The sequence below is a fragment of the Podarcis tiliguerta genome (assembly GCF_965153285.1).
Source record: "Podarcis tiliguerta genome assembly, chromosome: 16".
NCBI lineage: Eukaryota > Metazoa > Chordata > Lepidosauria > Squamata > Lacertidae > Podarcis > Podarcis tiliguerta.
The window spans coordinates 19,435,875-19,463,161 of NC_139549.1; the positions used below are offsets into that span (position 1 = coordinate 19,435,875).

Genomic DNA, 27,287 nt, shown 5'->3' on the forward strand with positions numbered 1-27,287 from the left:
AGTTCTATACTGCAAGGAGACCCAATCCTTACTGCATGGAAGAAACCTGGGAAATTTCCTATCCAAGAAGACTAATGCAGGCTCATAGCTCTCATAAACCAAGATGCTAAAATCTTTAGCAATATTTTAGCAGGTAGATTAGCATTATTAACACCTTTGATAATAGATAAAGACCGAATATGCCTTATTAGACACAAATACATAGCTGACCCAATTATATAGCTGATATAGTTCATAACACCAAAAGAATGAAGAACCAATCTCTATTGCTTCATCGGATTCCACCAAGGTGTTTGACAAGTTGAGCTGGGATTTCTTGTACACCTTGCAGAGGGAAATGCATTAATGGTCTGAAAACACGGCTAGGCCAAGCTAAGGTTAAGTTAAATGGATGGGACACACCTTGGTTTGGGGGGGGGGCATGAAACAGGGCTGCCCTCTTTTCACCACTGCTTTTCTTTCTCGTCATGGTAAAAAGGTAAAGGTAAAGGTACAGGACCCCTGACAGTTAAGTCCAGTCGTGACCGACTCTGGGGTTGTGCCGCTCATCTCGCTTTACTGGCCGAGGGAGGGTCATGTGGCCAGCATGACTAAGCCACTTCTGGCGAAACCAGAACAGCCCACGGAAACACTGTTTACCTTCCCGCATGAGCGGTACCTATTTATCTACTTGCACTTTTTTGGCGTGCTTTCGAACTGCTAGGTTGGCAGGAGCTGGGACCGAGCAATGGGAGCTCACCCTGTCACGGGGATTCGAACCACCAACCTTCTGATTAGGAAGCCCAAGAGGCTCAGTGGTTTAGACCACAGCGCCATGGTACCAATAGCTAATTAAAAAATGGTAAAATGGCTCAGTACAGGAAATAAAGTCTGCTACACCGGCACATAAAACAAACCTCTTTGTAGACAATGTAGCCTTGCTGGTCAATTCCTGGTCAATCCTATTTTCCAGGGACAGTCCCAGATTTACAGAAGCCGTCCTGGTTTCTGATTTGATCCTGGAGCGTCCCACTTTTCCCTAGGACGTCCCTATTTTCATCAGATAAACGTTGAAGGGTATGGAATCCTAAAACCTCTTTACCAACTGCTGTTGAGGAAATTACAGAGTGTTGGGAATGGAAATCAATTATTATTATTTTTTAAGGAAAATGATGTACATCAGTCTCTCCCCCCTCATAACAATTACATTTTATAGCATCAATCTAAAGTCACACTTTGTCCTAAATAAATAGAGTACCTCAGGAACACTTGAGAGTATCGAATTTAACATGGTGCCACGATGCAGCACAATAACTTCGGCCCACTATAAATAACGTTAACACTTGTTACAACCCACTTGGATTTCCTTGGAACGAGACGCTTTTAATTTAAAAAACGTGCAGCAACACTTCTGTTCCTGACACACCACCTAATTGTTCCCCGAAATATACTGAACACTTGCTAATTTACAAATCTGAACCAAAAATCTCACACCAGCCATTTCACCAATTCTTATTCCCTTTTGTCACTGTCCCATTTGTTTTAGAAAAAAATATTTGTAACTTAAACTCGGGAACAGCCGTTTAAAGGCTGGAAACAGAAAGGACTAGGAACAGTCAGGAATTTATATAAAGATATGGCACCTCTCTCACAAGTATGCAACTAAAAGGAAAGTTAGGAAACGCAGACTACAATTTTATGCCCAATTCTACAATTTTATCTGAAGCCACCAGGGTGAACCGAAGCAAATCCTAAATACTGTTCTCAGGAACTGCTATCAAACATACATAAGCTCCTATGTGATTCAATGACAAGAGGCCTTAGCTCCTTAAAATCAATATGGCAAAGAGACCTGGATTGCAACATAGAAATGTAGGACTGGCCAAAAAAAAAAAAAAAAAAAAATCAGAGGAAATGGCTATTCAACTCAGTGTCAGCAAACACAGGAGAAAATAGTATTTTTATTTTTTTTAACACAGATAGCATTATGGGCTCATAAAATGTGAGAACAAGTCCTCAATCAAGCCTCTTTTAGAGGCTGTCTACAAATGGGGTCTTACAATCCTAGTTAATGGAGTCACAAGAAAGGTTCAATTTTTTAGGAAGCTAATTATGAGCAGGTCTCATTACAGGCCAGGAAATATCTTGTGACCCCAAAACTGTTAAACTTGTTTCTTGATTATTTAAAAAAACCCTCATGTTTAAAGACTTATTACTCCTCTTCGTGACAGCAGCCAGACAAGTTCTAGCTCAGCTTTAGGAAACAGCAAATTTAACACTGGAGGCTTGGCTTGGGAAAGGTATGAACATTGCTCTCGTGGAAAAACTGTCAAAGCAGCTTAACACTCTAAAAAAAAAAATGCAAATGGCAAAAGATTGTTTTGAGGAAACATGGTATATGTTTATTTCATACATTAGGAAAGTTGACACAACGACAAAACCACCAGCAACTGACGGTACTCTCTGGAGCAAGAATGAGAACGACGATATTCAACGATTACAACCGGTCATGATCCAATACTCACTTATATGGATCTCGTATAACATGGAATCACTTGGAGGGAAAGGGGGAATTGGAGAAATGACCTTGTGTTCATTTGTACTTTTGTAACTATTAAGAAAACGGCAAAAATGAAGACTATGAAAAAGTGTTCCCATGCTCAAATACTGCTAGTGCAGTGTAGAGAGAGTGGTCGTGGATACAGATATGGCCTTGCTTATTCTCAAGCTCAACAGCTGTGCATCTCCCAACCATTTTCTTCCTTCTAAGATGATGCCAGGACCAACTCCAGGATTTTTTAGGAGTTGGGGGAGGGGGAGAGACAGGACACTTGTGTTAGACCCCCTGCCACAAAGGTGTCCCCCTGTTCCTGAGGTTTGTAGGGACTCTGGGACTTACTCTGTTTCCTTTTTCCTCTCTACCCACAATGCCATGGAACACTTCAAGTCTAGATCATAAGAGGGTGAGGATGAAGATGGCTTTCTAAAGCCAGAGTGTTTTCTAGGCCCAGAACAGGCATCAGTGATGGGACACCCAGGGGGGGCCTTTTCTTCTGCCCAAAATGCTATATGGGCAGCCTTTGCCAACAGCTGTGCTGGCTGGGATTGATGGCAGCTGTAGTCGAAAACATCAGGAGGGTACCAGTAGCGAAGGCTGTTATATGGAACGCCCCACAGACAGAGATACCCCCTAACCATGGGGCTAACTGAGGCGGCCACCTCAGATGGTGTGCTTGAGGGTGGTGGCCGCAAAGAGTGTCGCAATAGGAGACAAGCAGATCTGTTTTTCTCAAATATAATTTTTACTGAGTTTCAGCACACGCACAGAATATATACAGAATAAAACCATACCACATTCAGAACTCAAAAACATCTGTCCCCTTTCCTTCACAGCATCCTCTCTCTCTCCCTCCTCTCACTTCCCCAGAGAGTTTAATGCCACCAGCACATTCTAAGCAGATTCACAATACTTGGTTGCAGCACAGACTCAGGAAAGAAATCTAATGCAATATACCTAAAAGAGCCAAGTAGATTTGTATTGGGTTGGAGGAATTGGTCTATTGCTGCCTTGAGTATTCACATATTAAATCAAGCAATGAAGTTCTGATGTTGGGTGCACTTTGTGGGGAAGAGGTTCTCTCAAGCAATTCTCATTCACATGACCCACAATGCACAGAGCAAGTCCATGCACTGAGGAAGGGTGACGCGTGCTGGGACAGAGCAACGGGAGCTCGCTCTGCCGTGGGGATTCAAACCACTGACCTTCCGATCGGCAAGCCCCAAAGGCTCAGTGGTTTCGACCACAGCGCCACCCGCGTTTGTATACTCAAACACACAGAGGATGGCATTCCACGCCAGTCCTCCTCAGAGTAGACCCACTGAAGTTATTGGACAGGCCTCATTTCAATGGGCAGGGCTCTGCTGAACACAACCCGCAGTATCCTGGACGGAGGGTATATAAGAGTGCATGTCCTCAGACTTACATGTGGGGCACCAATCCACATCTACACACAGAGAGACCAGTAACTGTAGAGGTACAGATCTAAAAGAGCCACAGGTAAAAATCCAGACTTCCAAGAAGACACATAAACATCCTCACCCTCTCGGAGATGAGGAGAAAGAGTTAAAAGCCCTATTCGCAGAGGTATCAGCTCCTACAGGTGGCTAAGTGGTTTTGCCACTGCAACCCTGATCCATTTGCCAATAGGAACGAATCCTTTCCCTTCCCCTACATTCAAGGGGGGTGGGGGGTGGAGGAGAAAGCTTCCTTATGCCTGTATTACAAGCCACCCTTTCTCCCCTCCCCCTGCCAGGCCAGGCCAGCTGGCTACAAGCAGTGGGGAAGGGGGGCAGGTGCCGAGTGGGCTGATTTAAACAGAGCAGGCAAGCGAAGAGTTGGGTGTTTTGCAAAGGGCAAGGGACTAAGACAATAGCAAGCGTCCCAAAGTACCCCCAAGGGGTGTTCACCACAGAGAGCCAGCTGGAGCGAGACAAAGCTGGGATGGCGGAAACCCCCCCGAAGACACACAAAGAGGAAAGGAGCCAGCAGGACAGGATTTCTCTCCTCTCAGCCCCCTCACCTCAATTTCATTGCTGGGGGGCATCCAGCCATGGATAGGGCTTTTGGAGATGCACTGTAATAACACAAGCCAAGCTGGCGGCAACTACCAAGATCCCTGCCACAGCCACAATGGAAGGCTCAGGACAAGGCATGTCTACATTAACAATCTCACTCAGCGACACATGCACAAACCCTCCAACCTCCAAAGCTTTACCCAGCAAGCAGGACAGGTAAAGGTAAAGGGACCCCTGACCATTAAGTCCAGTCGGAGACGACTCTGGGGTTGCGGCGCTCATCTCGCTTTATTGGCCGAGGGAGTCAGCATACAGCTTCCGGGTCATGTGGCCAGCATGACTAAGCCGCTTCTGGTGAACCAGAGCAGCGCACGGAAATGCTGTTTACCTTCCCGACGGAGCGGTATCTATTTATCTACTTGCACTGGCGTGCTTTCGAACTGACAGGTGGGCAGAGCTGGGACAGAGCAACAGGAGCTCACCCCGTCGCAGGGATTCAAACCGCTGAACTTCTGATCAGCAAGCCGTAGGCTCTGTGGTTTAACACAAATAAATGTGAACAAGCAACTTTGTGAACGGATGAGCTGGACCTCATAGTGGAACCCCGATGCCCGTGGCTGCCCCAATTTGTCTGTTTACCTAATGCAATGGATCTCCTAATCTGTGCTAGCATATGCCATGCAATTGGACCCATATGAAAAGGTCAGATTTATCAAACGGCTGCAAATTGTCACCGTGCTGGCTGGGTCTCATGGGAAGGTGTAAGCCAAAAGGAACTTGGTTGGCAAAGGATGATCTATGGGCTGCTGATGTCACCGATGCCGACTCATTCCTCTGGCTTGGCCGCAGGTTTAGTTTTTTTAGCCAGGACGTACCAGAGCTGAGCTCCAAGGCATATGAGAAAGAAAAGTGCTTCGGAATATGTGCAAAATGCATTTTGTGGCATCTTCTCTTTTTCTCAGTTATGTACTGGTGAACATAAGACGAGCCCTGCTGAATTAGGCCACAGGGGGCCCACCTAGTCCAACATCCTGTTCTCTCAGTGCCCAACCAGATGCTTCGATGAGAAGCCCCTTAGCAAGACCTGAAGAAAGCAGTAGCAGCTCTCCCTAGGATTCGCCCACCACTGTGGCATTAGCCCCTCCTCGCTTGTTTACGCACCCATTTCTCAAGCAAACGTTGAAGAATTCACATTTTGCAGTGGAATAGCCCAATCCTAGCATTTAGAGTCTGCCACCACCAGAATAAAAATGTCGAACCCCATCGTCTCTCTTGCTGCTCTTGCCACCCTTCAGCCTTTTCCAAGATCCTGGAATGCCTTCCCTTCTCAGTTCCCCCTTCAGAGCAAGTTCACACACAGCAATTGTAATGCCAAGTGCCATCTGCATGCCTCAAAGAGCCATCGCAGGTCAAACACCGCAGAGTAAGCTTCTGTATCACCTCAACACACAAGGCTAGTTCTCGGTCACAAAGGGAGGAGACACTCAACAGTCTATGCGCAACTGTGAATCAGCTTTAAAATCCATTGCAAGAATGCTGGCGTGAGAAGAACGTGTTCTAAAGAGATTCCCAATCAATACTACTTTCAGAAGAAGAAAGCAAAAATGAGGAAATCATTTTATTAAAAAATGAGAAAATTGTTCTGTGTTGGAGTCAATTCATTGGGGGGGGGGAAGCATCTATGTACCATGTATATGCTTACACACCACAGAAGATTATGTATGAATGTGCATATATAATATACACACAGACTATATTTGTACATCTCAGTAATCCACGTTCCTGGCTTATTGTGGTTAGCCATAAGTGAACAGCATTCTCTTGCTTGCTGCCCAATTGCTCCTTCCCCGGCGCAAGCAGGAGAACCAACCAGGAAGGACTGGTTTCCTCTTACATTCAAACTGGGGGTCGTGGTTGGTTGCTCCCTAACAAGCCATGATCAGCAAGCCAACAAACCGTATGAGTTCAGGTTGGGCAGCAACAACAAACCACGATCGTTGGATCAGGTGCAAGAGGAAATGGAGGCTTCCTGGTTTATTTACCATGTCTGAGCCAGCAAAGCAGCAGCAATCAGGTGGCATGCCTCACGAGCAAGTTGCCATTCCACAGCAAACCAGAATAAGCTAGAAACTCATGGCTCGTGATGTGCTAAAACAGCCGTGCAGAGAGGGGAGGGGAGCAAACAGACTGACAGACACAAGATCCTTTCTTCAGATTTTTACTAGTTTAACTGACACAGAGAATCCTGGAAATGAGAGTTTGGTGAGTGGGCCAACCAGGTGGAAAAGACTATGGGATCCAGTTTTAATAGCTGTGCTATACCCTGCTGAAATGTCCTCTTCCACATCATCATCATCATTATTAATAGTCCTACACCCATAGATCTCAGGGTGGTTCACAACATAAGATTACAATTTACAATTGTACTACTAACCTATGAAATATCCAGGAGCTCCATTCCCTTTTAATTTTATTTGTATATAAATATACTGGTATGCTGATATCATAAAAAAAAAAATCAAAGCCGTTTACAGCAATAAAGGCATACAACCACAATTCAAGATGCAGGCCCCATGACCCCAACACAAGGAGCACCCTCAATCTTGCTCCTCATTGACCCATGTGGTGGTGGGAGGGCACAGACCCCTCCTCGGCTGATGCACCAACAGCACATAAGAACAGCCCCTCTCTCAATTCTGACCCCCCACTCCTCTTGCAGTCAGCACTGCGCATGCACACCCGACACACTGAACCAGGGTGCTACCGTTTACTCACGTTTCCATGCCTTCTCCTTTGCTTGCCAGGCCATAATTCAACAGATGCTGCACTCTGCACCCACCATGGAGGCCCCTCGTGTGGAGCTGCAGCCTTGTGACCATCACCCACACCCCTTTAGTGGGAGAGGGGCCCCATTTCAAAGTGCTCTCAATCTCGGATCTCATCTGCGCATGGGTCGTGACAGCAAGGGAGATCACATTGCCACCACTGGGACCTGCTGTGAAGCATTTTTGGACTCTGCCTCCAGACCACAACTCCCAGAAGTCCAGCAGGTTGGAGAATCAGTAGCAGGGGCAAGGGAGCAGCCATACAGGACATGTAGGAGTTTGGATTTGATATCCCGCTTTATCACTACCTGAAGGAGTCTCAAAGCGGCTAACAATCTCCTTTCCCTTCCTCCCCCGCAACAAACACTCTGTGAGGTGAGTGGGGCTGAGAGACTTCAAGGAAGTGTGACTAGCCCAAGGTCACCCAGCAGCTGCATGTGGAGGAGCGGGGAAGCGAACCCAGTTCACCAGATTACGAGTCTACCGCTCTTAACCACTAAACCACACTGGCTCTCATGTAGTTTTAGGGCTCTGTCTTCATTCTCTGGGCTGCTGCTTCTTGTTCCCCCAGGAACATGGGTGGTTGTTTTCCCTAGGAGTGGAAGCAGGAAGCACGCAGCACACCCTGATGGAGCCCCAATGCTATAATACGCCCGAGACCAGGGGAAGGAGATGTAATTGACCCATAGGGACAGGGAGGCAAAGACAGGCAAATGGCTGCATTGCAACTGGAGGCAATAAAGGGAAGACCAGGGTTCAAATCCCCACTCGGCCATGAAGCTCACTGGGTGATCACAGAGCTGTTGTAGCGATTAACAGAGGGCGACAGTGGCAACAGCAAACCATGGGCTCCTTGGAGGAAAATGTGGAATATAAACACAATGCATAAGCTCATCTGTTTACCTGCTTTAGAAAGCTAGAGGCGCCAGTCAGATGGAGATGTCAGTCGCCAGCCTGGCATCCAGAGATCTCCATATGGTTGCAACTGGAACCAAAACACACCTGGGGGATTTCTAGCACTGGCTGTCTGGCCATTGCCAGGGACGCTGTGTGCACTATGTCACCCATTGGCATTCTGGGCCTGGTGACTGCGAGGTCCATGTGGCATCGCGGTTTGTACACATCCGACCAGTTGGCTCAGGAACGCTCCCCTGCGTGTCCACAGGTGGCCCCGGTCCCCATGGGGACACCAGCCAAGGCGGCTCTGTGTTTTGGTGGGATGTCTCCCCATTCTGCTGGGCAGCCAGCATTTCCCTCCCCCCTCGGCCTCCTGGGCAGCTTCTCCATGTGCCATATTTATGCCAGCTTGATTTATGCCGGCATAACTTGCACCGGGTACCTGTGCTCAGGATTGTTCCCTCAAGTGCTGGTGGCATCCTATGGGAAACGGGGGCTCTGCTAAGGCCATGAGAGCAGGCCTCAGGCAATCCAACTCGGTGGGACAGTGGCTACAATTGGCTCAGGTCCCCATCCCTCCCTGACACTTTCTGGGCGGCTCTGAACAAACTATCATATCTTACCCCAATCAATTTCCAGCCTAAACTTAAGCACCAAAATCCCACTAAGGGGGACATTTAAGCAGAGGCGAGGGAACATGTACACAACAATCCTACTTGTGTTCCAAATAAAATGTTATTTACTAGTAATTTACAGTACTTTTCCGTGTATAAGACTGTATTATTTTATTGAAAAATTATGCGAAAAAATTGGGTCGTCTTCTACATGGGTAGGGACGTGGGTGACACTGTGGGTTAAACCACAGAGCCTAGGACTTGCCAATCAGAAGGTCGGCGGTTCGAATCCCTGTGATGGGGTGAGCTCCCGTTGCTCGGTCCCTGCTCCTGCCAACCTAGCAGTTTGAAAGCACGTCAAAGTGCAAGTAGATAAATAGGTACTGCTCCGGCGAGAAGGTAAGCGAGAAGCGGCTTAGTCATGCTGGCCACATGACCCGGAGGCTGTACGCCGGCTCCCTCGGCCAATAAAGCGAGATGAGTACCGCAACCCCAGAGTCGGTCACGACTGGACCTAATGGTCAGGGGTCCCTTTACCTTTACCTTTATACATGGGTAGTGAATAGGCTGGATGTTTGATTGGTTGCTGCTGCGGCTGTTTGCAGCTATTGTGTGTGTTATTGGTTGCTGCATCAATGGCTGGTGTTGATTGTATACTGTAGACACAGAATATTGATAGTTTTCAAAGGGGAATGGAATATCCTGGAAAGGAGCATGGGTGACTGGCATAGAGCACTCAACACTGCAATGTTTCGTTGCAGCCTGCATGCTAATAGCTTTTTAAAGGATTCCAGCCCGATCCTATTTAAGTTGACTAAAAGTAAGCCACGTGGTTCAATGGGATTTACTCTTAAGCACATATGCATAGGCATGCAAGCACCCTTTAAAATCTTTAACATTAGGGCCGGATCGTGCCCTAAATAAAAATTCTAAAGGGCTCAGTACCGAAAGGTTATATAGAGAATATGATTATTAATAGAATACTGATGGAAGGAACTAATTATACGTTCATTCCCTCTAAGAGCAAAATCAAGTGGTAGAGGACCTCAGCATGGAAGTGAAATGGGACCACTCAAAAACAGGGCAGTGGTCTCTGCATACTTGGAGGGCCTTCCTAGTATTTCAAACTATTTACTGTACTGGCCCGAATATAAGCCGCACCCGCAAATAAGCAACACCTTTAAAATTGATGGCGGCGGGAGGGGGGGGGGAGAGTAAAGAAAAACAATACCCTGGCTGCTTCCTGCAAGGGGGGGGGGCTTTGCCGGTGGCGTAAGGTCACAAGTATAAGCCGCACTTTAACTTTTCAAGGTCGGAATTTGGGGGGAAAGTGTGGCTTATATTCAGGCCAATATGGTAAATGCAAAAATTGCAAGAATTTTAAAAAGCTTTCAAATACCAGCCTGACAAGGAACTTCCAGGCCAAAAAAGAAAGAACTAGTAGAAAGTGTCTGGTGTTGCTTGGGAAATGAAAAAAATGCTGATATTATATTTATAGATAATAATGTAATGTGTTAGTTTCTAGGGCTGTGCACTGCCACCTTGACCTGCCCCAGTGGACACCCAACCGGAATCCTGCCCCGAATCAATCTGGGAGCAAGGCTCATGTTTACTTGAAGAGTTTTTAAAACCGTGTGGTCGGAAGGGGGAAGATAATGCTGTTTCTTCCTACCATCGCCTTGATGATGTTGCTGAGAGAGGGACAGTTGTTCAATCCTGCTGGGAGCATGCAAGGGGAGCAGCAGGCCCGCATCCTTCCTGGGTACATGCTACAGCTCTGTGCCACTCATGCCCCAGCAGTCACTGCTGGCACTGCCACCACCTCCCAGCTCATGGCTGCCACTTACGGAGCTGCCACAGCACTGTAGGAAATACCCACCTGTGCCAGACTCACCTCACTCATCATCGCCCCCCGCAAAAAATCATATTCTGCTCCAGCCATCACCACGGGGGCTATAACCAACAGACCCCAGGCACTGAGCCAACACAGGGGTGGGAGACGGTTCTCCTCTTCCCCCAGCCCCCTGGTCCTGGGGTTAGGTCTCCTCCTCCCGCTGTTTGACCTCTGCGGTTTCAACCATCCTTTTTTTCAGTTCCAATGGGATCTGCTTCGCCAGCACATTCCCTGAGACACATTCCCTGAGGCTAACGTACTAGCAAAGCTTAACCCTGCAACCAGCAGGATTGCACCAGTGGCTGAGCAAAGAGCTCGGCCCTGCTCAGTTTGACAGCACGTGTGTGTTCCCCTGCTGGGGACAAGTATGTCCCATCCTGCTCTTTGCAGAAACTGCCTCCCCTTCTTCCCACCCAGTTCCCCACCTGCTGAGAGCCCTTGACTGCTCCCAACCTAGATCTGCTCAAATTGGCCTGATTTGGTTCAACTTTGCCATACTAGCGTCCTGCCAAATGTGGTTAAAATCAGCTTAGAACAGTTCAGTCCTCCATCTTGATTCAAAATGGCATCCAACAGTATCCAAACATAAGAGATTATGCATCCTTAATCTCAGAAACCATCACACCAAATTTGGTGATACCTTCCTAGGTATCCAAAGCAGTGGAGTTTGGATCAGTTTGGTCGGGCTTCTGATTCAAAATGGCGTCTAACAGTACCCAACTGGATGATATCTTCCTAGGTGTCCGAATCAGTGTAGTTTGGAAGGTTCTGGTGTGCCATCCTTGATTCAAAACATGGTGTCTGGGGGTTCTAAACATAGGACAAAGCCTGCTCCCCCATCTCAGGAACCTTCATGTCAAAGGGGAGAATGATGTATTCAGAGGTTTCCAAATTGGCACAGTTTGGAACACTTCAATTCAAAATGGCGTCCCATGGTATCCAAACATAAGACCAAAAAATGGCTGCTCCACCTCAGGAAACATCATGCCAAGTTTGGCAACAATATCTCAAGAGGCATCCAAATGCATAGAGAGCAGGCAGACAGGCAACTCAAAATGTATTTCAAAATATATAGTAGAAGAAGATGCTGAGATAGCACTTAAGGGAAGGAGGGAATAATCACCACCACTGACTGGTCTGCAAGGCCAGAAAAAGCCTACAAGGCTCATGTTTCTGGCTGGTTGAAGCTCTCAACATGAACAAGATTCTTAGGGACTGTTAAATTTTGTGGAGTCCCACTTGTTATCTAATAGTGCTAAATAAACAGCTGATTCTTTCTTATATGCAACAACATAGTCCAAAATCCTCCTTTTTTTAAAAAAAAACCAAAACAAGCCAAGAAAGACTATGAAAGATTGCCATGAAGGGATAAACACGAAAGCCCCAGGTTTAAAATTCTGATTCAGGTATATTAAGCCCCCCCCCCTCCAACACATATTTGGCATTCCCCCATCTCTCAATGAATTTTCACTGATTTTTCCGTGTTTCCAGGTGTAATCCTAAATATATTTACCAAGACATAAAGCTCAATGAACACAATTAGCCTTACTTCCAAGTAAACATACATAAAGATTGGTTTTGTAAGAAGCAAGAGAAATGGTTTTTTGGGGGGGGAGAAGGGGGAATTACATAAATTGCAGCATCAAATTTTGAATAGTGATTGCATTTTAAGTTATATCACTCAAAAGCTGACTTCTTGTTATTGCTGGCATCAGTCTGTCTGGTACTGGGGGGGAAACCTACCCTCCCTTCCAATAATGTTTTTATTTTTTGCAGTGGCATGAATTTATCCTTCCAAAGAATGTAAGGCATCTTGGGGGAGGGGGTGGAACTTCAAAGAGAAGGAAATAAGCCTTACAGTAAGAACACTGTTGATATCATTGCAGTGTAGCCTTCTTATGAGTTGGGGCTAGGTCAGATTACCTTAAAAAGCAAATTTGGGGTACCAGCAAATGGCATCATAACGGAAAGGCAGCAAACCTGAACCATAGCAAGGGTGGTGGAGATAATTTGGATTTTCTGCCTCAGGCACCAAACCCAAATTCTGTATTTCCACAGCCTCTCCCTACTGTAACTGGCAGAACAATTGCCTCCGTTCTAAAACAAACACCTACCTGGCCTCTAAGGTCAAAGCTTTGCCTTATATCTAACCCCACAATAATCCCCTGCCCACGTGGCCCTGGGGTGGGGTGAGGGAAAGAGGTTTTTTTAAACACCTTTGTAGGCCAAAGTGGCTTCTTCTCTTTGATCCTCCTGAAAACGCAGCAGCAGCTTGGAGCAGCCCCACCACGTTGTGAAGAGGGCATTTCTTGGCAAAACAAAAACCAACAAATTACTACATACGGGGAACACACAGGTAGGATCAGGAATCAGCCCAGAGGTTGGAATCGAGAAATGGCAGGCACAGGCCGAGCATAAGGATGAAGAGATCCCCCGCAACTCCTGCCAATAGGAGCATGGAGCCACTAAGCGGTTGCCCACCAAGCCTCGACGTCAGCCAGGCCTCCGCGCCCTCCATACACACACAAAACCATTCTTTCGAGCGCCATGCCTTGGGGTGGTTTAATCTGCCACGCGATAGAAGCAGCTAGTTCTCTGAGCAAGTGCAGAGTGCCCCCACCACGGACTTTCAACTGCAGCGCATTAGGTGGTGCGGTTATATGCCAGGGATGGGAGGCTTCCAGCAGCAGAAGCCTCCATTCCCAGGGAGATCCCTTTTTTCGTTTGAAACGGCGAATCACAGCCCAGGATCTGCTCCACGCTGCTGCTGCTGCTGCTGCGGGGCGCGGGAGAGACCACGTTAAGAGAGGAGCAGTCTCGCTGCCGCCCGCTTCCCTTTCTCTGTCTAAAACAAGGGCCATCTGGCCAGGCGAGCGGGGGATGGGGCTGAGCCAGGCCGGCTGTCCGTCCATCCCGGAGCGCGCACGCCCTCCGCCCCAGGGCTTGGACGGCGGCACCCGCACGCTGCGCTCCCTCCAGCATCGCCTTCCCTCCCCGGGCTCTGGGGCCCCAAAGCGGCCGCCGGCCTCGCCACAGGTCTCCGAGGAGAGCGGCCGCACACCCCGGGCGGGCCTTGGGCTCGCCAGGCGCGGCGCTTCTCGCCAGCCAGGTGCCGCACCGGAGAGCTGCGCCCCCGGATCGCGCCTGCTTTGCCGCCAGGGCCCCGCTTGGTTGCCCGGCAGGATCCCACTGCCCTCGATGCGGAGACAATAAACAGCCCCTCCTCCTCCTCCTCCTCCTCGCGATCGCGGCTCACCGACCTCCTCCACCTCCTCCGGCAGGCGCCCAGCGTCTCCGTCGGCTCAAGGCGCGCCCGGTGCGCGCATCGCCGTCTCCCGTCCGCTTCTCCAGCGTCAGCATCACAGGTGGCGCCGGGGCGAACCCAGGCGGGCGGGCGAGCAGTGGGCAGCCTCTTCCTCCTCGCCGCCACCACCGCCGCCTCCACCCGTCGATGGAGGAGCAGCAGCACCAGCGGCCCCGGCTGCGGAATCGGCTACCCAGCCCCGGCTTGGCTTGCCGAAAAGCCCCCGCCTTCAGCCCCGATGCTGGATCAGTCATTGGGCGCCTTCCCCGCCATTCACGCGCAGCCGCTGGGGGAGCCCGATGCGCACGAGGTCCCTGCTGTCGGGGGTGGGTGGCGAGGAAGGGGACGCGACGCTTCCAGGGAGCGGGGCCGGCTCTGAGCTCAGCCAGGGAAGGGGTGGGTCTTGTCCCAAAGGAAGACGCATTTTCCTCCTCGGGGGCAGCCCTGAAGTCGCGCAAGACCGACCAGGGCCTTCTCAAGGCGCGCGCTTTGCGCCTAACTGTGAGGGTCGCCTAGTGGATGAAGATGTGAAAGATTCTGCGCATGTGACATCGGAGATGCTAAAGTATGGTCAAAAGAGAGGTCTCCCCACCCTTGGGTAGGGGGCTGCAATGCGAATTCTGCTTTGCTTCCAGTGTTGGAGGCAGGAATGCTTCATAGACTCATAGAACTGTAGAGTTGGACGGGACCCCAAGGTTCATCTAGTCCAACCCCCTGCAAGGCAGGAATCTCAGCTAAAGCATCCATGACAGGTGACCATCCAGCCTCTGCTTAAAAACCTCCCAAGGAGAGTCCACCACCTTCTGCTGAAGACTGTTCCACTGTCAAACAGCTCTTACTGTAAGAAAGTTCTTCCTGATGTTTAGTTGGAATCTCCAACTAAACCTCCAGAAAAAAGAAAAAGAAGTGTTTGGACTTGATATCCCGCCTTTCACTCCCCTTAAGGAGTCTCAAAGCGGCTAACAATCTCCTTTCCCTTCCTCCCCCACAACAAACACTCTGTGAGGTGAGTGAGGCTGAGAGACTTCAGAGAAGTGTGCCTAGCCCAAAATCACCCAGCAGCTGCAAGTGGAGGAGCGGGGAATCGAACCCAGTTCCCTAGATTTCAAGTCCACTGCTCTTAACCACTACACCTCGCTGGCAAGCTTGCTCCATCTTACAGGTTACAGCCCTTTAGATACTTCAAGTTGGGTATCATATCTCCTCTCACTCTCTTTTCCAGGCTAAACGTACCCACTTCCTTCAACCGTTCCTCATAAGGCTTGGCTTCTGAAGACTAATTTCTGGAAATCACATTCCTGTTTATAGGACAACATCTGGAAAGCGGCAGGTTCCCCATTCCTGCTGTGGAGCCACTGCCAATCACCCCCAGAGTAGGCAATACTGAGCTAAATTTGCCAGTGACCTGACTCTATAAGACATTGGTAGTGGTGGACCTTGCGGTCTGATATTTCAGCAGTGACCTGTGAAGCATTAAAATCCCCCCCCCCCAGTGCCTCATGTGCTCTATTCCACAAAATAGTAGCAGCGTCTATGGTGGCTCCCAAGGTTCCACGTACGATCAAACCAGTCTTGCTCCCCTAAATCTGCTTCTGACATTGACCAGCTTTTTATGCTCTTATGAAGGGAAACCAAAGTGGATTAAGACCCAAAGGAAATAGTCTTTCTATTTCAGCCCCTAACTGTTCTGCAGAACATCACATGTGACTCTTGTTTCTGCAAATATGTCAGACATTTAAAGCATGTAGCTTCCCCCCCCCCAAATAATCATGGGAATTGTAGTTTACCCACAGGGCTACAATTCCCATACCCTGAACAGACTACAGTTCCCAGGATTCTTTGGGGGGGGAGTCATGTGCTTTAAATGGATTGTATGTACACAGCCGCATGTGCACATTTATGTTATCAATGCTTGTAAGTTAAATATTGATCCTGCAACCCACCACCTCTCTTTGCCTGTACCCCACAACATCCAAAGTGCCAGGGCAGCATCCTGTCCTTGCTCTAGATAGCTGGCTCCACATCAAACCCTACATCAAATCATGATGGATGTGGAAGTATGGAAGCTTTTACTTCCTCACCAGCAGCAAAAGAAATATTTTAAAAGAAGGCACTTTTCATATTGTAAAAACTCGGGGCACATCCACACTTCCATTTGCCCTGCCACTTTGCCTGTGAAAACCTGTAGTTTAGTGCTGAATAAGAACAAACAGCAACTGGGTTTTCCGTGAAATGACGTTTGTGCCGATTTAGCACTAAAGAGCAGTTTTTCCAAGGGAAAGCAGTGGAGCAAAAGCAAAACCACTCATACTTGTCTAGGCATGGGACAAGTGGAAGTGTTGACAAGCTCTCTGTGAAATTCCCTGGAATAAATAGAAAGCAGAAAGCAACACATAACAGATCTTTGGAACTCCTGTCCAGTAATGCTGAGAAGGCAGCTAGCAGAAATAACTTTACAAAGAATTAATGTGGAATTTACGTTTTTGTACATTTCAGTCAGCCTCTGCTGCCAGAATGCTCTCCACTGCTTCAAATGTGATAAAATCCACAGAAGCTTGTGCCATTATAAATGGTTCTCAAGGTGCTGCAGGACTCTGTTGCTTTTGGCTTTAATCTTTCTCTTCTTCATCTGCAACATTCACACTCGGGACAAAAGGAGGAGAAAAGCACAAGCCTGCTTTTTAGTGTGAGGTGTGAAAAACCTATCTTTGCTGAATTGATGGATGAGTACTAGCCACAATAGTGCAATATCCATGTTCCTAGACACAGGATTACTGATTTCTAGACACTGGGGACTAACAGCAAGGGATGTCTATTGCCTTAAGTTGGTATCTTGTTAATGAGCATCCCTGGAGCTAGCTGCTCAGGAAGACAAGACGCTGAGCCGGGTGGGGGGTGGGGCTGACCCATTCATTTTACCCAGCGGGAGGATTAAACTTCCTTTCTTGGTTTTGTTGGGAATCTATCTTTCAAGGTTTCATGATATGTTAAGCTTCTATCTTAACATGTTACTTTAAATGCATGTCTTAATCCCATGCTAGTTTGTTGTTACCCATCCATACTGGGACAAGTTTAACCCTCCCTCCCCTTTAAAGCTTCAGAAAGGGACTAGATGATCAGTTTTTGTCCCTTTCCTATACAGTATTGCAATTTTGTACCATGTCTTTGTTTTATTTATGGCTGGGCAAATTTACTACTTCAAAAAGCCAAAAGCAAACCCTGACTAATGAAATGAAGTGCTCAAAGTATATACAAAATCAGGCTTTTTTCCCCGTACTAGAACTATCTATTCCACAAAGCAGCAATTTCAGCAAAAATCTGACGAAGACATAGTTCAACATAAACAATCCTATAGAGCAAGTAATGCCCTACTCCCCATTGGACATCTTTGCTAAGCTGTCACCCTGTGACGAAAGTGTGGATCTTTACTGAAACATATTATGCCAATTAAAAACCCTCCATACCCATATATGTAATTGAGAGTTACCGTATTTTTTGCCCTATAGGGCGCACCGGCCCATAGGGCGCACCTAGTTTTTTTTTTGGGGGGGGGGGGAATAAAGAAAAAAAAATATTTCTTCCCAGAACAGGCTATCTGCTCCACTGCGCTCCCTGGGTTTCGGGCTGCAGACTGCTGTCCGCAATCCTTGGGAGCCCGGCAGGAACTCCTGCGGGCTCCCAAGGCTTGCGAATAGTTCCTGAAGCCTGGAGAGTGAGAGGGGTTTGTGCGCACCAACCCCTCTCACTCTCCAGGCTTCAGCGAAAGCCTGCATTCGCCCCATAGGACGCACACACATTTCCCCTTCATTTTTGGAGGGGAAAACTGCGTCCTATAGGGCGAAAAATATGGTAATTCAAAAGCATCAGCCTCTACCTGCTCAACTAGCCTAAGCAAGCACTATACCCACAGCCCATGTCAAGAGATTCCAAAGAATGTTTGGCATTCATGTTACCTTTACCACCTTGGCAACTTCCCAAGAAGCAAGTCTAATTAACTCAATTTGTTATTTCAGGCTTAATGAAGAAAGACCTTAAAAGTACAACACTTAAAAAAAAAAAAGCATCTGCAATCAATGTGGCAAAAATTGTCCTGTTGTTGCAGGGAGTTCATATATAACTTCTGTGATGGGTGTATCCATTTTGCAGATCTTCATAATGCTATGTCTAGTATAAGAGAAAACGGAATATAAGCAGCTGTCAGGAATGGGAAACAGTTTGCTAGCTGGGCTTTTCTGTTACTACATCCACTTGTTGTGAGCAGAATTTCTTGCCCTACGCTCATCACCAGGGACAACTCACCTCAAGCAGCAGGATTCACAGGGGCAGCAGATCCCAATGTAGATCTTTATTGTTCCCTTGTTCCTTCTTCTTCCCAGCAGGGAGGGGCACCATTTGGTGGCATGCTTGGGCCAACACTGCTCACCACCATCACTTACCAGTTGGCACAGGTACACTGCAGCATTTTGATATTTCTTTCCTTTTCACATTGTAGTGAATAGTTTTAAGTTCTCCATAATTCAAAAGCACCCGCAGACCAGTAGTTGCAGGAAACTATGCACAATTACCAAAGTATGTTTTACTGGCGCAAGCAGGGATGCGCAAAGACGCTTGTGTCCTAGCATACAGATATTCCAAGGAAAAACCTCTTTTATATCACAGAGGCGTGGATAGGATTATCAGAATGGGGATAACTCTTTCCCAAAAGCATGCAGGTTCTGCATTTTAGTTGCAGCACAGAAGAAAGGGGAAAGTACATTACTTATTCAGAAAAATATATAACACAGCTGAGCCTTAATGTGTCGAAAAGCAGGCCACGCCTTGACGGGGGAAGGCCTGCATGTTGCCAACACTAGACCATTGCATTCCCCCACTCACCTTCTGCTTCCTAACTCTTATCTTCAGGTTTTTCAATAAGATTTTCCGGAAACATAAATTATCTTCCTTATCCAAGAATGTCCTGCCCACACCTGACCTTACCCAACTCCCAAAAAGAAGAGGCCATTCGTTTTCTTTCTTAAGGTAATATTTAATGAGCCAATATTATTCTGAGTGGGGCACTGATGTGAAGGGGAGAACAGCATGGCTCTAGTGAGCAGGTGTGTAACTGAGGAGCTACCTGTTATTTAAAAGCCTTTTATCCCTATGGTTGTCCAAAAGAGGGTTCGAAAACCAGCCAATAGTGCTCGTGAACACATTGTGAAAATAACATTGTGGAAGGCCTCCTGGAGAGACGGATGTAGGCAAGGCCCCACCAATTGATTTTTCTCTTTTCTGCCTCTGCCCCCCTCATAAGTGATGAAAAGCAACAAAAGAGCTTACAACCTCTTTATAGACACCAGTGGGCAACTGGTACTTTCCAGATAGCTAGCAGCTGGAAGGATCCAAAAGGGTACTTGAAGTGCCATGGGCCTAGAACACAGTTGAATTCGGTCATCAGCAGCACAGCCTGTCCCAGAAAGGGAGAGTGGTGCTTCCTTCTGAGTGGAGTATCCCTCCTTGTTCTTGGAGGTGGACATCCCATCCTGACCAGCCAGCAGGCTCTAGTATTTGGTGGTGAAGGACTGGAACTCAAGGGTACTGATCTCCCTCTCATTGGAGAACACAGCCTGGTCAATACGAGACATGGGACTTCCTACGCTGCGTAGCCAGTTCTTCCTACGGAGGAAAGGAACACAAGTTAGCAACCCACCCATGCTACCCTCGTCTCTCTTTTAGTCCCACCTGTGCTCTCTGCATGGTCATAAAAGGAACATGGCTATTGACGGAACCAAAGGGTAATCAAATCTAGTGTATACACACACACACGAGTCTCTCTCTCGCTCTCTCTCTGCTAGAAAGAATGGGACTTTCCCAAAGGCATTTGGTTGACTGCTATGAGAACTGAAGGCCTTTGGTTTGATCCTGCAGGACTTTACTTATGTTCTTGCATTAAGTACACTAAATAGAGATTCAGGCAGAGAAAATGGCTCCGGCTGACACAAGAAACTAAGCCATGCCAGGGCAGATGAGGGGTAGATTCATGACATAGTGACTAGCCAATCTGGGCAAAATAAATTCATTTCCTGCTCCAATTTTAGGGCTCAATCAGGCTCATATCCTGAACAGTTAGAGCAGGGACTTTTTGATAGTTGCCCCAAAACAGTGGAATCCTTTCCTCCTTGAGATTAGGCTAGTATGTTATCTCTCTTTCCAAGGGGAATAACGATCTTTCTGCTTTGCTGTGCCTTTCTAATTTGGAGCATATTCCACAACTGTTTTCCTCTTCTGTTTGCTCTTTTGCTTTCTTTAGCTGGTGATAGTTCTAAATTACTTTAATTAGTATTTTACATTATTTTTATTACTGTTGCACTGTTAGTTTGAAATACTTCAAAAACCATTATGGTCGAAAAGTATAGTGTATACCAATGTCGTAGATGAATAATAATATGCTGGACAATGTCTATGAGGTATGTGGTGCTTTGCTGATTAAACTAAAAAGATAGGCCCCTGACCCAGTGAGCATTCAGTTTAAAGTAACTGCTTCCAGAGAGGTAGCTGCATTAGTCTGTTGCAGTATGAAGAACACACAAATGCTTGCAGACTGAGGACTAATTCAGACTATTATTGCAAGTAGGTTGTTCAGATATCACAAACAGGTGACTGGCAACAGCTTTTTCTTTTCTTTTTTTAAGTATCAGTTTTTTTCCAGGAAAGGGTAAATCCAGATTAATGGGGGTGGGGGCATTTTCATGCCATCATGTGGACTCTACAAACAAACAGAAAACACCCCACCATTGCATGACTTTGAAATATCTATTCCACAATAAACACCTTTCTAGAAACACTCAAAAAATCTGCTGGGAATTTTAACAGTTTTATTATGGGATAAGCTTTCCAGGCCTATGGTCATCTGACAAAGCAGACTCTAATCCACGAAGGTTTATGCCAAAATAAAACTGCTAGTCTTTAAGGCGCAACAAGAATATATTTTTTTCGGTTTAAAATGTACCGTAAGCTGCCAATTGCCAATTTACCCAGCCTCTAATGAGAAATAGTTGCCGACATTCAGCAAAAAAATAATAAACCTGTTTGTTTGTTTGTTTAGTCAGGAAGGAAGCATCTGAGGAACCTGGAGGAAAGCTTTTTCATCTTCAAAAAGTCCAAAGAACCCATGAATGAAGCTCTCCCGTTAACGAAAAAGAAAGCTGTTCAAACACTGCCCACGCACGATAAACTTACTCAGCTGTTCTTCCATTTCAAAAATTGAAGTGAGTGCATATGGGGGGGCACACGTGTGTGTGGGCGCTACAGATTCCCACCTGAACCCTAATTGAAAAGGGGTGGGGGCTCAATAGATGGCTGTACACTTTTGCTTTGTTATTCCCTGCCAGGATCTGAAAAAAAGAGAGCAGGAGGAGGAGAGAGTAAATGCGGGGTGGGGTGGTGGAATACATGTTGCTATGGATTATCTCACTCCTGCTTATCTCCTGCAAGGGATGGAGTAGTATGGTTGCTATGGAAGCGGCCCCAATTTCCCCCTCCCCCCTCAAAGACATGAAGGTGGAAGAAATGGAGAAGCTGGTTGCTATGGAAACTGTCCCAGTTTCCTTGCATGTTCCCTCTCTCTATGTAACTTCAAGGTGATGGGGGGAAGACTTGTCGCTATAGAAACTGCCTCTGGTTATCATCTCTCTGAAGGTGACAGAGCCCGTTGTTAGAGAAGCTGTCTCACCATCACCACAAACCCCCAGGGTCGCCCTGGGAGCGCACCATCCCTCTCCCCACCCCCTTCTCCACCCCCTTGCTCCACCCCCACCCCCACCCACTGCTGCTGTTGCTGCTGCTGCTCACAAATTCATAAAGCAATTTTCTCCATCTCCTCCTGGACCAACTTCCTAATTGCAAGCTGACCCAAGTCCCAAATTTACAGGGTGTCAATTCACTGTTGAGGGAGAGTCTGGGGAGGTGCCCTATTTAGACACTTCAGATGGAGAGGGGAGGGAGGGGTGGAGTGGGATTGAAGGCTGTACAGATTGCCAATGCCAGGCTCTCTTCAGATAAGGATAATGGGAACCATTATTACAGGCCATTTATCCCTCTTCATCCCACCAGTTTTCCTCCAGATAAGAACCAGGAATGCCATTTTGGAAGGACAAGGGGGCACTCACCCCACTTCCCATGTTTCAGATCACAGCAGCACCAACATCTCTGGATATTAGAAAGAATATACAAGTAACCATGACAATCACTTTTAAGATGAAATGCTCCCCCCTCGTTTCTCCCTTTGCAATTTAATTTTGAACATAACAAAGACCAGGCTTTTGAACTTTGCTATAAATCTTGCCCTGTCTCTTTCAATGGGGAGGTTTATTCAACTGAAGTGGTACATTAGTTCTGTATTCAGGCAGGGCACTAGATACGTATTTAACAACAACAAAAAAGAGATGGCTCAAGAGAGACTCTGGTTAAGGAAGGAGTTTGCCTGACATATACCGGTACTACATGCCCAATGTGTTGTGCCTCACTCTGCTGAGTAACATAAAGTGTCAGTGTTGAAACAGATGTATGGGACCTGCTGTGGTGGATTCAGGGTGCTCTGTCTATGATCAAGTCCAACAAGTATTGGATTTTATGGGGAGCTCGTGTTCCAAGGTTTGTCTCCAGTTTCCACCTTGTTAATGCCATGAACAAAGCAGATTCCGCATGATGCACGAAGTTGTGCCCCTCTCCCCCTCTCCTTCACCCTGACCTTTTCTAGTCAGCTAAGCAAATTAAGTGGTTCCCCTTTAACCCTTTATACTCTGCTTAGATGACACCACCCCTCACTCAATCCCCAAAATACAGGCCCTGAAGCTGCAAGTCAAAGGCTGACCAAGTTATTTTAGCACCCAATACAGAAAATCCCACAGACACCTCTCTCAGGCAGTAAAAAAATATATAGCAACAATATATTAAATAACTAATAATTTGCAGCCCTTTCATAACAAACTGAATTAGCTGCCTAATTGTAAGGTCAGCCCTTCCCTCAGCCACTGCTGAAGGAACCCAGTTCACATACTTACATGATCTCCACTTTCTCCTTGGGCCCTTGCACTTGTCCGGTCACTGTCCCATGGGCAGTGTTCTTCACCCAGCCAACCACTCCCAACTTCCTCCCCTGCTCTTCTGTGTACTGGTGAAAAAAGCCAGAAAGAGAGTGGTCAGGGAAGCTTGCAAGGCTGATTCTCAATGACACATACATTGCTCAGTCTCTTCATTTGATGACTGGTGGCTGAATGAGTGAGCAGCCTTCATTGAGTTTTGTGATTATGCCAGGTGACATGGAAGCTCAGTCAGTGGTATATGCTCTGTGAGGTTTCTTTTCAGATGGGCAAATGTTTTCATCCCTAGAAATGTTGATAGAGCAAAGTGAAAAAAGAAGTATAATTAGGGTTCTGCTTCATTTCCCCGTAGCATCTGTGCATAGTACCTATGGAATTATTATTATTATTTTATGCACTGTGACTTGCCGTTGTTTTATTGATTATAGTTTAGAAATTAATTATAATTGTTAAGAGTGGATTTCTGTTTTATTTTCATATGCTGATAGTTAATATATGTCAAGATAGTTAATATTATTCTATACTATTCTAATGGATTGTTGAATATTACTTTATTTGATATAAGTTGCTTATTTTAAAGTTATATTTTATTATCACTTTTTCGTATTGGATTAGATTGTTATAAGGTGTACATTCTTTGTTTCTTCAGCTTGTAAACCGCCTTGGGTATTGTAAAATAGAAAGATGGTATATAAATTAAAAATGAAATGAAATAATATCTCTGCCTGTTTGTACCCTGGTGGGAACAAAACCAACAGTACTACTATGGCAAAACCAAGCAACCCGCAACATCCTACAGAGATTTCTAAGGCCCTGATTGCCTCCCAGTCTTGACATCTCATTGGCTGCAAAAGGTATATAAGCCTCCTAGGTTCACACTGACATTGATGTTTGCTACTAGCAAGTCAGGAGTCAGACTGCTTTGTTCTTTACAGTTTGCTTGAGTTTGCTTCCAAATGACATACTCTCCTCTCTGCTCCTATGGGCAGCTTCTCTGGGTATCCATTACCCTACACTAGACTTGGACCTGTATACAGGAGGAGTACAAGCTTCGGAAGCTGGCTTGAGAAGTGCTCTCTCCAGCTATTCCAGTAATATACCGTCCAAGTAGAAACATCAGCCTTTGCAGTCTTAAGCTCTACAATTTGGCTGTAGAATGCCTCACCACATCTCACATGCAGATATATCCTACCTTTCTAAAGAAGACACCTAGGAGATGAAAGAAAGAGAAGTCAGTCAGCGATCATATTCATAACAAGTATCAACAATCAAAGTCCTGTAGCTACATATTTAGTGTTTCTATAGTCCAGTCTTCTGTCCCCTCCAGTCGTGATTGTGTCCCATCTAGTCCAGCATCCTGTTCTCACAGTGGGCAGCCTGATATCTAGCAGGACAGCAGCACTCCTCATGGCACACCTCCTTAATGAACAGGCTATGTTACATTGTCTCTCTCTTCCCAATCAAGCCATGTGGCTTCAACTACCAACAACGTGTTGAAATTTTAGGGATTTTGGAAAGGGAACTCCTAGGACACATAAGTATTTATCACACCTGCAAGTATACAATTGCTAACTGGCCTATGCTTCCATATGATCTAGTGACACACCTGTGAGGGACTGGTCCCTCACTCTGAAGGAAAGCAGACTTTGTAATTATCATAATCTTAATATATATTGCCTTAATATAGATTTTGGAATTCTTCTCTTCTTCTTTAAACCCCCCCCCCCATTCTAATAAATGGGTGTTTGCTTGTTTTTTATTAATGCTTGATCATTTGATAACATTTGAATGGTCGGTTGCCCACAATTTTATTTGACTGGTCTAATACTGACTTTCATTCTGGATTTAATACTTTCTCATTAGTAGTGATTATGCTTTTGCCTTCAGCAAGCTGTGTTCCAATCTTTATGCCTGATTTCCCCAGCTTTTCCTCCTGATATTTATGTATTAGTTTATTCCCTATTACACTTCTATCCCACTTTTCTTCCAGGATACTCAAGGCAGCACACGTCCTTCGCCACCTATTTGCCCTCACACCCTGGAAAGGTCAAGAGAGTGCCTGGCCCAAGGTCATTAAATGAGCTTCATGGCTGAGTAGGGTTTGAACATGGGCCTCCCTGATTCTTCCCCAACGTGCTAACTCTAGCTCTCAAAACGTATATGATTTATTTGTTTTAGTGGTATGTTGTCATTTTTTATTACTGAAAAGAATATATTGTTGTGTCAATCCCGCACATCCTAATCTGCACCTTCTTGTTCCTAACTGTTGTACCTGCCACCTGAATCTTCTTGTCCTATCATTTATCCATGAAATCATGACCCACTCAGCAATTAATGGAGTGCCTTCAATCTGAAACCTTGCTCATATCACCTCTGTAGCCTTACTTCCCCCTTAGTTCCCTGACCCACCCCCCAGCACCTTTGTTTGCCTACGTCCTTTCTCTCAACAGCACACATCTCTTTTTGGTGTGTCCCATGTGAAGTTATTCCATTCAAAATTATCTTCCCTTACGGAAGCGGCATTCTTTTTTTAGCATACTGTACATGTTCAATTTGAGCAGTTAGATCCTGCAAGGATATTGTTGAACATTCCATTAAATCACAGTAACTCAGCTAATAGCTAGGGCCCAGAGCTAATATGATTTTTTTGCCCATTGTATGACCAATAATGTGAAACTAGCTCTAGCCTGCACTTCAAAGGGCTGACAGTCTAAAAGGCAAACCTACCACATCCTGTCACTAAGACCTAAGTGACAAAGGATGCAGCACAAGAACCCAAATTTCTTCCTTTTTGCCACATAAGCAGCTCTTTCGAGTTCTCATTTCTGTACTGTACTATGGTGGCTTAGGCTATGCTGCATCCTGAATGTTACAGATCACGTTACAAAATTGCTATTTTTTAAATAGAGTGGGGTGGGGGAGTGGATTAAATCAAGTAAATGAGGTTGAATCAAGGATGCTCAGCCTCCCTCCCTGTAATGGCCCAGATCTCCACACCGCAAAGATACAGCACCTTCCTACTGTGCTCTAGGATATGCAGATCCAACACCCAATTGCATTAATGTTCCCAATTAGTCTCCTCCATATACACCCCGTGTGTATTAGCTTCAATTAAGTTCCTCTGGAGTCCTTGCGGACTGTCATTCTAGCTGCACAGCAGCTCCAGCCAACCTAGCTGCAGTTAGAGCCGAATAAAGATTCTGCAGTTGGAGGAGAGGGCTCTGCTGCTAGCATCTTATTTCAAGGGCTATACTATTTGCAGCATGAGCCGCAGGGGAACTGAGCAACCATCTCCATAGCCCATGCACAAAAATCCCACCCAGAGCAGCAGAATAGCAGTACAAGGGGTGGGGAAAACTAAACGGACTCACCCTGGACTTCCCCATAAACCTCATAGTCGATTGCCCAGAGAGCAGAAGAAGCCATGGTTCAGTGCAGGCCACGGGCAGTTGTTAGGAGCTTCCACAGAGACAGAGAGGGGTGTGCTATTCGATCTGCTTCGCACTGCAGTCAGTTTGGCCAGCCTGTGTTACTAAATTCAGCCGCAGAGAACCAGGGGATGTGGCCTACCTGGAAAAAAGAAACAGGAAGAGAGTCTCTCTCATCTTTCAGCCAGACAGGTACAAAGAATCCTCAAGCCCATAGCAAAAGGGTTGTGGGGGGGGAGAGAGGGTTAAAAGCTGAAGCATAAATCAGGTCCTCAACTCTCCTCTCCTAGGTGTGATCTAATGTGAAGGAACCTGATCTCGTGTTACAATTGGATGCTGTACCTACAGGTGACATTTACTGTGCAAGCAGAGTTAGGAATACCTCCGGTGCCTAACATTTTATTCAAACACCTAGGATTTTGACATTTTTTCAACCCTGCCTGCAAGGTTGCCTTGCTCCAGTGCATACCGGTAATCCATAGGACAAAAATAGCAACATTAGGGAGGCAGAAGGACAACAATCTAGCCTGCTTCCGACTAGTATTGTAGTATTCTGCAGTAGATGCATTTTAAAAAAATGCTAATGAAAATTCATAAGCAAATTTCTCCTTACATATTTTTATATGAGATTTACACATTTTTCAAGCAATTTTCCCCAACACAATGCATTTTATGTACTATTTTCACTACT

At 46.3% G+C, this 27,287-nt stretch overlaps 2 protein-coding genes across 2 annotated transcripts in view; both read right to left on the reverse strand.

Annotated features, from left to right (window-relative positions):
* SPTBN2 (spectrin beta, non-erythrocytic 2) overlaps positions 1–14,318 on the reverse strand; it is a 90,260-nt gene extending 75,942 nt beyond the window's left edge. Inside the window, exon 1 of the mRNA XM_083417438.1 lies at positions 14,045–14,318. The gene's annotated coding sequence lies outside the window, so the exon portion shown is untranslated. The remainder of the gene's footprint in view (positions 1–14,044) is intronic.
* A 4,775-nt stretch (positions 14,319–19,093) lies between these two features.
* Positions 19,094–26,677, reverse strand: LOC310666557 (acylphosphatase-2-like). Its single transcript, XM_083417498.1, has 4 exons — positions 26,540–26,677; positions 24,361–24,377; positions 23,130–23,239; positions 19,094–19,743 (listed from the first exon to the last, which is right to left on the reverse strand). Exons 1-4 carry the CDS (start codon positions 26,592–26,594, stop codon positions 19,629–19,631), a joined length of 297 nt encoding a protein of 98 aa, XP_083273624.1. The 5' UTR covers positions 26,595–26,677; the 3' UTR covers positions 19,094–19,628.
* Positions 26,678–27,287: the final 610 nt, after the last annotated feature.